This window comes from Pelodiscus sinensis, chromosome 9 (assembly GCF_049634645.1).
Source record: "Pelodiscus sinensis isolate JC-2024 chromosome 9, ASM4963464v1, whole genome shotgun sequence".
In the NCBI taxonomy this organism is placed as follows: domain Eukaryota; kingdom Metazoa; phylum Chordata; order Testudines; family Trionychidae; genus Pelodiscus; species Pelodiscus sinensis.
This window is the reverse complement of record NC_134719.1, coordinates 54,607,973-54,624,278: the sequence shown is the minus strand read 5'-3', so window position 1 is coordinate 54,624,278 and position 16,306 is coordinate 54,607,973. Positions and strand designations below refer to the sequence as shown.

The window sequence follows — 16,306 nt, the reverse complement described above, 5'->3', positions numbered from 1 at the left end:
TGCAGATGAAGGTCATTACTTCTTGCCCCACCTTCAGGGAACTTAGGATCACTCTCCTCATTAGAACAGCCCTTCACATATCTGAAGATTGCTATCAGGCCTCTGCTCAGTCTTCTTTTCTCAAAAATGCCCAGGTTTTTTTTCTAAACCTGTTATCATTTTTGTTGCTCTTCTCTGGATGCTCTCCAATTTGTCCACCTCTCTGCTAAAGTGTGGTGCTCAGAGGACTCCAGTTGATGCCTCACCAGTGCCAAGTAGAATGGGACAATTACCTCCCATGCTTACATACACTGGCATGTGTACAGGGTGTGCCCAGGCACACCCTAATGTCTTAGGGTTGCCAGGTGTCTGGTTTTCTACCGGATAGTCCCGTTTTTTGGGCTCTGTCCGGTTAAAATAAATCCAGAAAATACCGGACATGTGCACTGTCCGGTATTTTCTGGTTTTCTGACTGGGCATCCAGAAGCCTGGCGGGGGGAGTGGCTGGGAGACCGGGTGTGATCGGTGCTGGGAGCCCTGCTTGTGTGTGAGGAGGAGGGGCAGCCCGGTCCGTGCTCCTGTGCGCTGGTCAAGTGCGTGGTGGAGCCGCAGCCAGACTGACTCGCGCTTCGCCTGGACCAGGTGGGAGAGGGGGGGAGAGAGGGCGGGAGTGCCCTGGGATCTGGACTGCCCGGGTCAGTCCCGCTCCCCACCGGCTGATATGCTCCTCCTGGCCGGCTGGTTGGTTCTGCCCCACTTCTCCTCCCGATCTTCCCTGGCCAGCCCCGCTGCACCCGCTGCCAGCCCTGCTTCCGGTGGCCAGTTCTCCCCTCCTCTCCTGATCTCCCCCGGCCAACCCCGCTGTACCCAACCCCCACTGCCAGCACTACCTCCCGCTGGCTGGTTCCTCCTCTTGATCTTCCCCAGCCAGCCCCGTTGCATTCCCCCCCCATCACTGCTTCCGGTGGCCAGTTCTCCCCTCCTCCTCCTGAGCTCCCCAGGCCAGCCCCGCTCCTGCTGGCTGCCCCCCGCTTCCACCTGATCTCCCCTGGTCAGCCCCACTCCTCTCGACTCCTTCCCCCCCCCCCCCCACCGACCAGCTCTGCTTCCCATTGACTGCCCCCCCTCATCTCCCCGGCCAGCCCCCAACCCCTTCCCCCCACTGCCAGCTCTGCTTCCCGGCACCCTCCCCCTTCCTCCCGGCCAGCCTCGCTCCCCTTCCAGCCGGTCCCTATCACCCCCCCCCTCCCATGAAGTATGTCCGGTATTTTTTTTAAGACTACCTGGTAACCCTATAATGTCTCCAAAAAAATGGCTATGCGTTTTAATTAAAAGAGTGTATCATGCGATTAAGTTTTAAAGTATGGATTGCTGTATTATGCAATAAGCGCCGAATTGCACATGTAAAAAACAAACTAAGAAGTACAATATCCCATACTTAAATTTGTATTTTTTAAGTAAAATTTAGTTGGTAATTTAAAAAAAAATAAGTTTAGTTAAGTTTTAGTTTCTTTAGTTTGTTTGATGAATAAAAATGTTCTTTATGATTGAATATTCAATAAATGTTCACCTTTAAAAAAAAATAATACCTGGGTACACACTCTAATGAAATGTGCTGCACACGCCTATGCTTACATATGCCATACACAATAGACTCTAGAAGGATATTGGCCTTTTACATCACTGCATCCCATAATTGACATGTAGCAATACATAAGCCCTTAGGGCTGTACCTGTGGTATGGCAAGGAGAAAACATTCAGAAAAGAGGTGGGGAAGAGGAAATCTGGCTGCCTCTGTTCCTTTTCCGTGTGTCAATGGCTGGGCTATTCCAAGTGTCCACCTTGCCATTTGGCAACACAGTTCTTCATGCAGAACAGTAGGGAGTGGAAGTCCGGTTGCAACCAGTCTGCACAGCCGAACTCTGAGTGCACTTGGAGCCAAACTGCTGGAGAGACTAAAGACATGTGTAGGGGCAACCTCCATGCCCACTTCAACATCTGAAGTGCTTGGATACACTTTTAATATTTTCATCACTAGTCTTTCTTTAGGCCACATGGTTTGCAACCTCTTCTGGCTTTCATACAAAAGGAGAGTCTACAATGTATGGTTCTTTTCCATTATGACCTTCCCTTTCCACGTTTTTACATGGTAGAAGGAGAGGAACCATGTTTAGCCATCATTTTTTTTTAATATGTTTTTCATTCATTTAGCATTCAAAATGCAACACTGTAATTTAATTAATGAATATTATGATTGAGAGCAACTCATAAGATTTCAGTTCTGGCAATTCCTTTCAGTTAGGAATCTCCAAACCTATTCATGAGTTGGTTATAAATCCAAATGCCAACCTATCCCTGGTCAGGATCTAGTTCTGATTACTACTTTCTTGGTCCATCACTTGTAAGAATAGCTGGGAAGTTAAAACTGTGGTTACTCAAAAGAGTATGAAAATCATTCAGAAAAAAATGACATTTCCTTTGACAAACTTGTTTTGATGCCAAAATTACAATTCTCTGCCTTTACATAAAGACAGAGAGGAAAAAAATGGCAAAAACTTGATTTTTCACTCAAGTTGAAGCCTTTTGTGTATCTCCATAACTGGTTTGCAGCATGTCATATTTGTCAGAAGAGAGAGCAATTCTGGTCAGAGAGGAGCTTCTGCAAATAGGATGTATGCTACATTATCCTTCTGGCTGCTGGTTTCTTTCTGACGTGAAAAACTCCATTAACCCACAGGAACATGTCTGCCAGGAGAAATAATTGTGGGAAGTGTATTGGCAAAAAGCAACAACACTGTGGCAAAAGTATCCTGTAGACAGAGGGCTGACAACTCTAACTGACCTGGCTAATATGTGTATTGAGAGAATTGGTCCCAAAGCTAGGCAAAGTCTCTTTACTTTGGGCTAGACAGTGTGACACTTATTCAGATACTGAGTGTTTACTCGTATGAGTAGTCCCATTGACCTTTATGAAATTATTTGTATGAGTAAGCCTTCACCAATCAGAATAAAACTTGGCCTGAATGCCTGTACTAACCACATTGACAGATGAGTTAGTACAGAAAAAATTCAAGTATGACACTTTAATTGTGTGGTATTTTCATAGGGGCCACTATCTGACACAATTGACTTGACCCTAAACTTAGCTACTATCTGGTTCCACTTTGCATGTCTCTGAGTACCCTAGGTGTTTACAGTCCAGGGAGGTTGTCTGAGTTAAAAAGATAAAACAAAAGGTGGGTTTTTTGTTGTTGTGGTTGTTGTTTACCACATCAGGATTCTGGGTTGATCAAGATATTTTCATAATCTGTTTACCCCATCCTTTTTGTGCATTCCTCAGCAGTGAAATCTTTAATATTGAGGGGTAGCATCATTCAACCTCAGCGTTAGCAGTCTATTGAGATGAACTGGAAAACGTTTAGATGTTTGAGATTTGTTTCAAATTATCTGCATATTCAAGCAGACAGCATTATATCATTTCACTCTATGTTCACATTTGTAGCTTTTTTTTTCTTAAGAACTAGAGACTTAAGTTTTTTTAATGAAAGCTGAGATGGCAGCCCCCAGAACGATGTATCCATTCAATCAACATCTGACAGCTAGCTAATTCAATTACTTCTTATTGGTGTCTGATGTGCAGTGGTGTTGAACTCCCTTGGTCCTTAATAGATCTGATGTGATGCCTAAAGCAAGTCACTTAAGCTTTCCTTAGTTCATTTTTTTAGAATTTACATATAAATTGGAAATCCAGTTATGCTTACCTTACAGGAGTCTTGTGGTGAGAGAATGTTAGTTTGTCCTAACAAAGGTACTACAAAACTGCAAAGTATTAATTGAGTCTTTGCTGAGTTATTTTACAGACAGCTAGGAAGTCCATTCATCTCGGTATTGTACAACCCAAAAGTGCCTTAGGGCCTGTCACATGTAGGTGAGTGATGCAACATCAGGTCTAATCTGTGACATTCTGCTCAGATATGGAATTGTGCCATCCATACTCTCATAGCTTCAATTCTGTAGCATGCAGTTGACTGGATCCATGAATGTGGCTGAAAGGTTCAAGCCCAGTTGGTTAGAGATATAACTGTTGGACGAGCTTCACCAGAGTGGCATTTGGCCTTGAAGATGTCCAGTGCAAGATGTAAAAATAAGTGTACATTGACCAGTCATTAATGCTAAAACTGCTGTGCACTAGGGATGTTAAGTATTGCATACTTGACTAATTGAATAGTCGATGCACTTAAGCCTTAGGGCTTTTGCTGGACTTCAAAGGTGAAAGCGCCGAAGCCTGGGGTCAGCTGGGGACTCCCTGCCTGCCCTGGGCTCTGTGCAGCGCTGCCGCTTTGAAATGCCATGAGGAGCCTGACGCTGGGTTCCCTGCAGCATTCGAAGCGGCAGCGCCGCATGGAGCCCAGGGTTGCCTGAGGAGTCCCCAGCTGATTCCAGGCTCCACGTGGCATTTCAAAGCACCAGCACGACACGGAACCTGGGGTCTGACCCTAGGCTCCGTGAGGTGCTGCCGCTTTGAAGTACCCCCCCTCTTCTCTGCTCCCTTGCTGCTTCCATGTGATAGAGGAATCAAGGGGGGAGGGAAGTGACTATTCTGGCGACTGTTTGATAAGCATTTGCGTATCAGATAGTCAACTGGTTGTTCACATCCCTAACTGGTATCGGATACTTGACTGGTCCTTCACATCCCTACTATGCACATATGTTCACAGAGACATTTAGTCTGTCAGGGTATGTCTACACTACAGCGCTAATTCGAACTAACTTAGTTCGAAAGAGTTAATTCGAACTAAGCTAATTCGAATTAGCGCAGCTAGACCTAAAAACTAGTTCGAATTAGTGTTTTGCTAATTCAAACTAGCATGTCCACATTGAGTGGACCCTGAACAGAGGTTAAGGATGGCCGAAAGCAGTGCTGGCAGGGCATCAGAGTAGGACTTAGAGCGTGGAGCTGCTGTCTCAGGCTAGCTGAGGGCTGTGCTTAAAGGGACCCGACCCCCACCCCGGACAGACAGTTCTCAGGGGTGCCCCACTTGCAAAGCAGTCCTGGCTTGGATTGCCCGGAGTACCCACACTGGGCACATCACAGCACTCGGCCATCAGACCGGGCTGCACTTGCCGCAGGCTGCCATCCGGGGAGAGGGGTCAATCGGGGGGCTGCAGGAGAGGTTCCACCCCCAGAAGCCCGCAGAGCCAGCCCAGTCCTCCCCATCGGGGGCTCGTACCCCATTCCTCCCTCACCTCTTTCCACTTACCCCTCCCTAGCCCCCCTTCCTGATGTACAAAATAAAGGACAATTGTGTTCAAAAATAGAATCTCTCTTTATTGAACAAAACTCGGGGAGACTGGGAAAAGGAGGTGGGAGAGGGGAAGAGAGAGAGTGGGAGAGGGGAGGGCAACTACAATGATGAGGGGTTTGGAACAGGTCCCATATGAAGAGAGGCAAAAGAGACTGGGAATTTTCAGCTTAGAAAAGAGGAGACTGAGGGGGGATATGATAGAGGTCTATAAAAGCACAAGTGGGGTGGAGAGGGTGCATACAGAAAAGTTCTTCATTAGTTCCCATAATAGAAGGACTAGAGGACACCAAGGGTGTGTCTAGACTACATGCCTCCTTCGACGGAGGCATGTAGATTAGCCAGATCGGAAGAGGGAAATGAAGCCGCGATTAAAATAATCGCGGCTTCATTTAAATTTAAATGGCTGCCCCGATCTGCCGATCAGCTGTTTGTCGGCAGATCGGGGCAGTCTGGACGCGACGCGCCGACAAAGAAGCCTTTCTTCATCGGCACAGGTAAACCTGGTTTCACGAGGCTTACCTGTGCCGATGAAGAAAGGCTTCTTTGTCGGCGCGTCCAGACTGCTCCGATCTGCCGACAAACAGCTGATCGGCAGATCGGGGCAGCCATTTAAATTTAAATGAAGCCGCGATTATTTTAATCGCGGCTTCATTTCCCTCTTCCGATCTGGCTAATCTACATACCTCCGTCGAAGGAGGCATGTAGTCTAGACACACCCCAAAGGAAAGGAATGGGTAGCAGGCTTCAAACTAATAACAGAAAGTTCTTCTTCACAAAGCAAATAGTCAACCTGTGGAACTCCTTGCTGCAGGAGGCTGTCAAGGCTAGAACTAGAACAGAGTTTAAAGAGAAGTGAGATCAATTCATGGAGGTTGGGTCCATAGAGTGGTATTAGCCAGGGCGTAGGAGTGGTGTCCCTGCCCGAAGTTTGTGGAAGGCTGGAGATGGATGGCATGAGACAAATGGCTTGGTCACTGTCTTTGGTCCATCCCCTCCAGGGTCCCTAGGGTTGGCCGCTGTCGGCAGACAGGCTACTGGGCTAGATGGACCTTTGGTCTGACCCAGTACGGCCATTGTAAGCTCAGGGCTCAGGGTCGGGGGTCTCAGTGGATCACCTTGATTTTCATGCAAACCTGCTCCTGGGTGGCCAGGCTGGCAGCTCTCCTGCCCTAGACAGCTGCTTTTCTGTGCCTAATGCGGAGGTCGTGGACGAGGTCCACGATGTCTGCACTGGACCAGGCGGGTGCCCGCCTCTTGCGGTGCTGGGCAAGCTCCCGGGAGCCGCCAGCCTGGTCCTGGGAAGAGGGGGAGGGCTGGGGGGTATCGGGTGGCTGGCTCGAGCCGTGCCAGGTGCAGGGTCGGCTGGCTGGGTGCTGGCAGGCTTGCACCTGGCACGGGCATCGTAGCCAGCCCGTGCCCCGTTAAGGGGTCCGGGGCCGGGAGGGGGGCAATAGAGTTTCCCTGGTGTTGGCCAGAGTGGCCACCAGGGAAAGCTGGGGAGGGCTAGCCTCCCACTAGTTCGAATTAAGGGGCTACACAGCCCTTAATTCGAACTAGTAAGTTCGAACTAGGCTTAGTCCTCGTGGAATAAGGTTTACTTAGTTCGAACTAAGCGCTCCGCTAGTTCGAATTAACTTTGTAGTGTAGACATACCCTCACTGTTCACCAAATGCTGGCAGGGCTTTTGATGGTGGAGCTGACATTCTGAAATGCACAGGCACAGGCTCAGTAGCTTTTTAATTAAAATAAAATGGAAAGGTAATAGACTTGCATCAAAACAAATCTTGAATCTAAAGTTTTGTTTTCATATAATAACATGTGGCTCTGCAAATGAACATCTTTGCCATAAGAGCCAAGAAACTCAGGCACTCCTTATAGCGGCTAAGCTGGACTCAGACTCCTGGTCTAAAGTGTGTGTGTGTGTGTGTGTGTGTGTGTGTGTGTGTGTGTGTGTGTGTGTGTGTGTACACACAGTGGAAAAAGAAAGAAACACAGGGATTGTTTTAATTAAAGTGCAGAATGTCGGATGATGGGAAAATGCAGCCCAAATGTTGGAGCCTTATTAAAAACCGCAGTGCTATTCTTTCTCTTCATTCCTGTGAATTGCTGCTGTACGTTGCCATTTTCTGCAGATCTGCACTCAGAGCAGCCACCGGCAAGTTACCTCTGTCCCAGTCCTGTCCTGTCATTCCCCAAGCTGTGTGGAGATGGGGTACAGGAGAACTGGGACGGGGTTACCCTGACATCAGTGACACCCCCCATACTGTGCATTGCAAGCAGGAGGCTTTCAAGAGCAAGTCCAAGGCAGAGGACAGGAGTAGCAAGGCAGTGGGGGAAGAGGAGGCACCTGGCATGCACTGCACTTGTAGCTTGCTGGGTGGTCACCCAGGCATGCAGCTTAGTGGAACTTAGGTGTGGTGTGTTCAGAGAGCCATAACTTTTAACTAGTCCAGTCAGTACAGAAAAGCACAGATTGAAACTGCTTCCAGCCAAGGAAATCACCCATGGCCGGCCTATGTTAGCTCAAGGATTTCTGACTGCAGGGCCATACAATGGACAATATAGACCTTCAGGCTCAAGCTGGGACCTGGGTTCTTGGATCCTCCCATTTCGGGATCCCAAAACCCAGGAACAGTTTTGAGCAATTATCAATGCAGGACAGTTAGTGGCTAAAATAGCACTTCAGGCAGCACTTGATGTAGCTGGTACAGTGTCCTGGTTCATCTTAGTAGTGGTCACGATATGGTGAGCTTCATGGTTGCATCTGCTGGGCTTCCCAAAGGAGGTGCAAACAACTGCTGAGGTCCTCCTATTTGAAGGTTCTAAGTTGTTTGCTGAGAAGACCAAAGCATCCCTCCACACACTCAAAGATCCAGAGCCATACTTTCAGTGGTGTGAGGTTACGTATTGGCTCATAAGCAGACAGGGCTATCCCTTAGTTTGCTCAAGGTACACCTGCTGGCCGTATCGACTTTCCATCAGCACATACACACCCAACTACAAAGAGATTCCCTAAGGGCATAATGAACCTCTTTCCCCAACTCAAACACCCTACTCCAATGTGGGATCTAAATCTACTTTTAAAGAGCCTGACTAGATCTTGTGTGCTTGCACACCTGTCATTGAAGACAGCATTTCTGGCAGTCATTGCCTTGGTGAAGAAAATAGACCTTGTAGTGCACCCTGCTTTACAGTATTCTTTCACAAGGTAACTATCTGGTTACACCCAAAGCATATTCCTAAAGTGGGCACCTCTTTTCTCACGAAACAACCAAATCCCCTTCCAATCTTTTATCTGAAGCCTCATCATGAGAGCAGAGACCACATAGAACATACTAGTCTTTAGGAAGGCCCTGGCCTGCTTCTTGGACAGGACAAAGTTCTAGGGAACCATCTAAGCTCTTTCATACAATAGTATCAGCCCAGAGGCTCTCCAAATGGGTCTCAAAGTATATTAAGCCCTTTTTTTCATATTCACAGTATAAAACCTCTACTTGGAATTTGCACACATTCTGAGGTCCATTCCTTTTCTGTCACTTGCCTCAAGAATATCCCTATCTCTGAAATCTGTGGAGCAGTCACCTGGGTGTATGTACGTACCCTCACAGACCACTATGTCATCACTGGAGACTCTCATTCCAATAATAGTTTTGGCTCTGCAGTATTATTGGCAATAACAGATGTGACTCCAGAGCTCCAACTCCCCACTGGGATTATTGCTCGGAGTCTTCTACAGTGGAGAATCCAGAGGGACAATTCTGAAAGAAAAGGGGAAGTTACCTTTCATGGTAACAATGGTTCTTTGAGATGATGGCCCCATGAACCCATGACCTGTCGTTGTCCTTCCCTCTATTTCAAAGAGAACAGAGCAGTTTCCTTGCAAAGCGCTCATTAACCTCAAGGCAGTGCGTGAGAAGTGGAGAACTCGTGGCTGAACAGATTCTGCTGCTAAAGATCTCTGATCAGAAGCACCGGAAGGCACATGCATCTATAGTGGGACACGAATGGGGCCACTCATCTTGAAAAACCATAGTTATTGCATGGTGTAAGTAACTTCCTCTTAATCAACACATGAAAGCTCTCTGTATTTTTAATCTCCATCCATGGAAGAAATTCTTGAAGGAACAGATTTTTATTTTCTTAGTTATAAAATTTAAAACTCGAAAGGACAGTTGATTAACTCTTGACCTGAAGTATTTTTGTTACACAGTTTTGTTTGCTATTGAGATTTTGAGCTAGTTAAATATCCCCTTCCCCCCAGTCATTCATACAGTAACTGCTTTTAAGTTTATATAAAAATGCATTTGTTTCTGCTTCAGAGACTGGCTTGAAGTCAGTTGGACAGGCAAGATAAACATGGCATATGTATGGCAGTGTGCTGTTTTGTGGGTTTGATTTACTTCAAAATTTTGACAACAGAAACAAATCTATTTGCAGTGTGAGCTTAAAAAAACATGAATGAAAATGAGTATCAATTATAAGCAAAAATTAGAGTTGAGCAAAATCAAGTTAATAAAAAGTGAAATGAAAGAGAAAGACCTAGCTTGTGCTGCAGACCTCCTGGCAAAAATTTAAAAGCAAGCTGCTGTGTAGAAGACCCTTCCAGGGCTATCCAGAATCCAGCATTTTAGTTTCCAGAGGTCTGCATTGCATTAAAGCAAATTTTCTTTTCATCCAAGGAGCTAAAATGCAGAAAGTTGACCAATAGTTGTATTAATCATTTTTTTAAAATTGGCATAAATAGGAATTTGGCTGGCTTGATTCAGACATGGATTCTACTCCACTTTGAGGTCTGTGATTCTGGATCCTAGTTAGCATGATTTACCTGTAGACTGATGGGGGGCAGGACTTGAGCTTGAGTTCAAATACAGGGTTCAAGCCCTATTGCATTGTAGTGTGGATACATCCCCACTGCATACATCCCTGGAGTCTTCCAAAAGTAACCCCTCACGCCGAATTTTTGGACAAAAGTCAAGTTTTCTCACAGTCCACCATGAACAAAGGGCTATAGTTGCCACATTTTTGGGAGGGCATTCAAAAGTCTGGGATATGGCAGTGAAGTAGATAGAGAGCCTTAGACATGAGCCCTTGTAACAGAGGCCTATATGAGGCAGATGTGGTCACAAAATCCATCAAGAGCAGAGCTGATATTGCAGAAATACACACTTAGAAGTGCTAAGTGCAGAGCAGTCACACAAACACAGCCCAATAACAAGCAGTACCAAAACATCTCAATATCAAGAATACAACTAAATCAAGAATATATAGAAACAGTCCCCAAGGATAAAAGGAACACACTGACCCCTCCTAAAAGATAAGGTCAGAATGACCATATGTAATAGAGATATTTTGAATGAATCAACATGTATAAGGTGATGGGTGATAACTAACCATGTCAGGAGGCAGTAGCTAACTATGTCAGAGGGGCAGTGCTAACTTGTTTCTATTGGGGAATAAAGATGTATCTCAGAGGGAGTATTTTTGTCTGGCCTAAGGAGAAATGGAAAATCCTGCCATTCACTTAGCTTGCCCATTTTTACTGATATGTGTATTAATGGTCCAGTAATGTCTGAAGAAATTGATAGACAGCTCAGAGAAGAACAGCCAGCTTCCGAAGCAAGAGATCTTGTACTGACCAAATAGCAACTCGCTGAGTGATCATAGAACAGTCACTTGAGTGCACAAAAAAACAAACAAAACAAAACAAGAACCATTTTGAGCAAATGGAAGTTAGCTACAGGGAAAAAAATTCCCCACTTTAAGTTGTTTTGCTATAAGTTCAAGTAGGTTGACAAACACAGAATCTACTAATCCTGGATATACATGGCAGTGTAGACATACCCCAAAAAGACTGTCCCGCCCCTCCCCCCCTCCCTCCACACTAAACTCTCCTTCCCCTCATATTTTCTAAGAAATATAAAGTTCTGGTATATGCAATGAAAATTCTGACAGTAACATCTGTTCACAAGTTAAAAAGATTTAAACAAAATTGCCTTTGAGTGCCTGAGTTGTAGTTTGGCTTGGGCCTCCATTAGGGGTGGCTGGAGGACAAATATTCTGTTCTGTGACACCCTCAGAGGTTTTAAAATTTGTTTTCTTTCCACACTGGAACAAAATCAAGACTGTGCAGATATGGTGAAATGTCCATTTTTCTGCTCGAAAGATCAAGCTTTCAATTCAGATCTCTTTCTCTGGTCATAAGTGAGAAGAAAGTCCTGGACCTCAGAAACCTTCCTGCAAAAGCATTGTTGAAATCCACATGTCTATCCAACAGGTTTTGGCATTGCTGAAACAGTGTACACTGATGAAAATACATGTATTTGACAGTGTGGTGTCTTTTTGGCCAAGAGAGATCCTTGAGAAAATGGTCATTTGAGATGACTGCACATATTTGGCTGCATGAAATAGGCTGCTGGGCAAAAACAAAAAACAACTTCTAAACGCTTGATCCTCTGAAGATGTGTATCCATTTTGTGGCCTGAGACCAAATGAGTCTAACTTCTGATAAGTCAAGAAGATATGGAGAAAGTCCCTTGTACCAGCATGCACATATACTTCTGTAATGTTACCCTGATCTTGCAGGGGGATGTACCAGTCCAAATCCAGATTCCCACTGAAATCAAAGGGACTGAACATAAAGGTCTATACTAGCAAGTCCCTTTTCAGGATCAGAGGACTATTCCTGCAAAACCAAATATTTACAGTAAAAGTTTGGTTGTCAAGACTAAAGTTATAAGAAATGGAATCAACTACTGTCCGTATGAAGACAAAACAGATTGAATAGGTTGAACTAAATTAAAAAATATTGATCAACCACTGGTACAACCTTTCTACCAATAATATTTGTACTTACGATAGCCCATTATCTATTGTACACATCAGTTATACAAGATAAGTGAACACAGCATATCTGACATTCTCCTTTAAAGCTGATATAAGAAAATGTCTACCACCAAAGTGCTGTTTTAGTTTTAAAAATTAAGTAAAATGCCACGTCAGTGTCTTTAAAAAAATTTTGTTGGCACATGTATAATGCAGCTTTGCAAATTGTTATGGCAGTTTTAGCTCACTCTCAAAAATTACCTATACACCCTTCCTATCAGGGTGGTGAGGATGAAGAAGTGTAAAAACAGGTTATTTACTTCTGTGGAGGAAAAAATTGCTTTGGTTGAGTGGATGGGTAAGTAGAATTTAGCAAGGCTGCTTATAGCATAGTATTTGTTTTTAGTAATAAAATGGTAATAATCAAAGAACCTTAATTAAGACTTCTCAGAGTGCCTATTCTGCACTGGATATGGATGAAGTAGTTAGAATGTCAGCTATTCCTGTTTGCAGTCACAATTTATATGGAATATGTAAATAATGCCCCAGTCCTAAAGTGATATTCATAAGGGTAGACCTGAGCGCCACCCTTGATTTCATTGGCTTCACCCAGGAGTGCGCCCAGATGGATATCATTACAAGATAGTACATAAATGGCTCATTATTGTATTTCAAGTCCTGCAAAATTGTTAGGAGTCTCTTGTGAGAGAGGGTAAAAAACAGAATCCAAAATAGATTTCTTGAATTTGTAAATGAGGACCATTTCATTTGGTGTCCTTGCTGCTATTGTGATACCAGGTGCTGCTGTTTTAGTGCTTGGGGGACGGTGGAGTTCAGGGGATGCTTCTTTAAATAACTGCAACCACATTGTAGCCCATTTTCATTAAATATGTATCCTTACTCGCAGTGCTTGTCTCTCAAGCAAGGCCTAACATCAGTGGTATCGCTACTTTGATCTTTCTGGGGGGAAGATCAGGATATGCACTTTTCATTTACTGCTGTATGTAATGAGATGACCTGCCATACACTCGTCCTTTCCTAAATTTGTTTTGGTTAACGCTGTCCAAACACAAATTCTAACTGTCACCCTCTGTTTGCTCCTCTGCAGTTGACACGCCAGATCCATATGTAGAGCTGTTCATTCCCTCCGCCCCGGACTGCAGAAAGAGAACAAAACACTTCAATAACAATGTGAACCCTGTGTGGAATGAGACCTTTGAGTTTATTTTGGACCCCAACCAGGAAAACGTTCTGGAGGTAAATCATGCACTGAAGTACAGCTGGAAGTGGAAGTTGAGCAGTGTCTGGAGGGTTGAAATATCCACACTTTGCACTTACATAGCGTCTGTCAGCTGAGCATTTCAGAGTTTTCTAAACATTAACGTTTTGCCTTTTTTACACAGCTCTGAGCAAGGAGTGGGTGCAAAAACTGGACCCATCCAGGAGCAGCCTTAAGTGGTATTGTGACACTGGCACACTTCTGAGTCACAATTTCTTACCTGTTTGCTACTGAGAGTAGTAATTTACTGTTCTTTATAGCACTAGTAAACTTTTATTTTCTCCTCCTTCATAGGCTCGGCATTTTTGGCTTGTGAGTAGATGAGGGTATAATAAAGTCTCTGCACATTCCCTATTTCTCCTTGCCGGCTAGGAGGAGTAACTGGAAGAGTAGCTCTGCTTACTTCTGTATGCTTGAACCCTAAGTCTAACTCCCACAAGGAGCATTAGGAACCTGTCACTCCTCTGTGCTGGTACCTAATCCATGTCACCACTGATGCCTAATTAACTAAGCATTAGACCATGGTGTGTTGAAAAGTCAGAGTTAGGCTAATCCTTTAATCTATCAGGAATTTAAGAGTATGTTTTCATTGGAGAGTTCAGCCTGGCTCTTATTTGTAACCTGTCCACTGTGCAGAGAGAACAAACTAAACTAAACCACTAAACTAGTGGTTCTCAACTAGGGGTTTGTGTATTTCTGGCAGTACACAGAGCTCTCCCAGGCGATACATCAGCTCATCTAGGGTATGTCTACACTACCCTCCTAGTTCGACCTAGGAGGGTAATGTAGGCATACCGCACTTGCAAATGAAGCCCGGGATTTGAATTTCCCGGGCTTCATTTGCACAAGCGGGGCGCCGCCATTTTTAAAACCCCGCTCGTTCGAACCCCATGCAGTGCGGCTACATGGGGCACGAACTAGGTAGTTCGAACTAGGCTTCCTAGTTCAAACTACCGTTACTCCTCGTGGAATGAGGAGTAACAGTAGTTCGAACTAGGAAGCCTAGTTCGAACTACCTAGTTCGTGCCCCGTGTAGCCGCGCTGCATGGGGTTCGAACGAGCGGGGTTTTAAAAATGGCGGCGCCCCGCTTATGCAAATGAAGCCCGGGAAATTCAAATCCCGGGCTTCATTTGCAAGTGCGGTATGCCTACATTACCCCGCTAGTTCAAACTAGCGGGGTAGTGTAGACATATCCCTAGATATTTGCCAAGTTTTACAAAAGGTTCATAAAAGCATTAGTGAAGTCAGTATAAACTACAATTTCATACAGACAATGACCTGTTTGTACTGCTCTGTATACTGTATGCTGAAATGTAAATACAATATTTACATTCTGGTTAATTTATTTTATAAGTATATGGTAAAAGTAAGAAAATAAGCAGTTTTTCAGTAAAAACATGCTGTGACACTTTTGTATTTTTGTCTGATTTTTGTAAGCAAATGCAGGTTGAACCTCTCTAATCGGGCTCCCTCGGGACCCGACCGATGCTGAACATGGGAGGTCAGTATTGTCTAGTAGCATTACCTACACTTCACTGCTTACTGGGCTCCTAGAAGACATTTAGGGGTAAATTAGAGCTAAATAACAGCACAGAACATTGATGGCTGTAAACAAACTTATGGGACTGTGGGAAACTTGACAACACCCATAAGAAGTGGACACCCTGGTAACTAAAATCATACCGGATCATGGATGTTGCTGGACAAGAGAGTGCCGGACTAGAGAGGTTCGACCTGTACTTTTTAAGTGAGCTAACATTTGGGCAACACAAATTAGACTCCTGAAAGTAGTCTGAAAAGTTTGAGAGCTGTTGGGCTAAACCAGTGATAGTCTTCAGTGAATTTCTACAGTTTCTCCTTATGTGTGCCAAAGGACAGACAAGTTCTCTCTCATTTGCTGGGAAAGGGTCATAGACTGGCTTACCTGCTTATACTGCCCTCTGAAGTCCTCTGTGGGCAGCCTCAGTGAGAGGCTGTAGTAACTTATGTGTGGATGCTCACCCTTGGGCTAAGACAATCCAGCTGCTCAAACCGAGTGCCTATCACCTGAGATACATACACAGTGAAGAGGTATCCTAAGTGACTTGCCCAGGACACACAATCTTGAAATCTTAGAATAGAACTGAAAGTTCTAACTCCTTGTCTCCGGTAGTAGTCACAAAAATACCAGATAGATATCAGCACAAAGAATGGAGTTAGTCACTTTCATTCACTGGAAAGTATTTGTAGAAATAGCAAGGAAGAAGAAAAACAGAATTTAGGTCCATCCCTTTCCTGCAGATACTGGAAATTGTGTTACACCCATCTGATGCTATTTCATGATATCTCTCCAATTTCCTTGTTGCGAAGAGAAAGTAAATTATAAAGAGGCCAATGTGTCCTATGCCCATTCTCCATGACTTCAAGTTTGACAATCAGCATAACCTGTTGTCTGGGAGCCACACGATCATTTTAGTTAATCTCACTATAACGAGGAATACAATAAGAGATCTCGCTGGTGTGAAGAAACTAACCATGTTTTCAACCTTTATAAGTTAGACTATAACATTTGTCTGCTGGGGAAGAATTCCACATGTCTCCAAATAATTATGCTACACATTGTTTTGGTAATTTGCAGGATATCCATATTGGTTCATGTTGTTGGCTAATTCAAATAGTATAGGAGCCAGTATACATAGTCTCATTTTATTCTTACATTATGTGTACAGAGGCCAAGCTACTACAGCAGAAAGGCAAATCTATAATACAGTAAACTTCCGATAATCCGGCACCTTTAGGACCCAGGGGGTGCTGGATTATCAGATATGCCAGAGTACCGGAAGGGGGGATATGAGAGGTCTGGGGGGGGAGTGTCGGCAGGGAACTGTGCAGCATGGGAGAGGGCGGTGCTGCGGAACTAACCCGGCAGCACCGCAGCT

General features: G+C 44.6%; 1 protein-coding gene across 2 annotated transcripts in view; it reads left to right on the top strand.

The window, feature by feature from the left end:
• Positions 1-16,306, top strand: part of PLA2G4A (phospholipase A2 group IVA) — a 116,197-nt gene that overhangs the window by 39,676 nt on the left and 60,215 nt on the right. For both annotated transcript variants that reach the window (XM_006110860.4, XM_006110859.4), the window contains one exon: positions 13,217-13,365. In XM_006110860.4, coding sequence (XP_006110922.2) covers positions 13,217-13,365 — 149 coding nt within the window. The remainder of the gene's footprint in view (positions 1-13,216; positions 13,366-16,306) is intronic.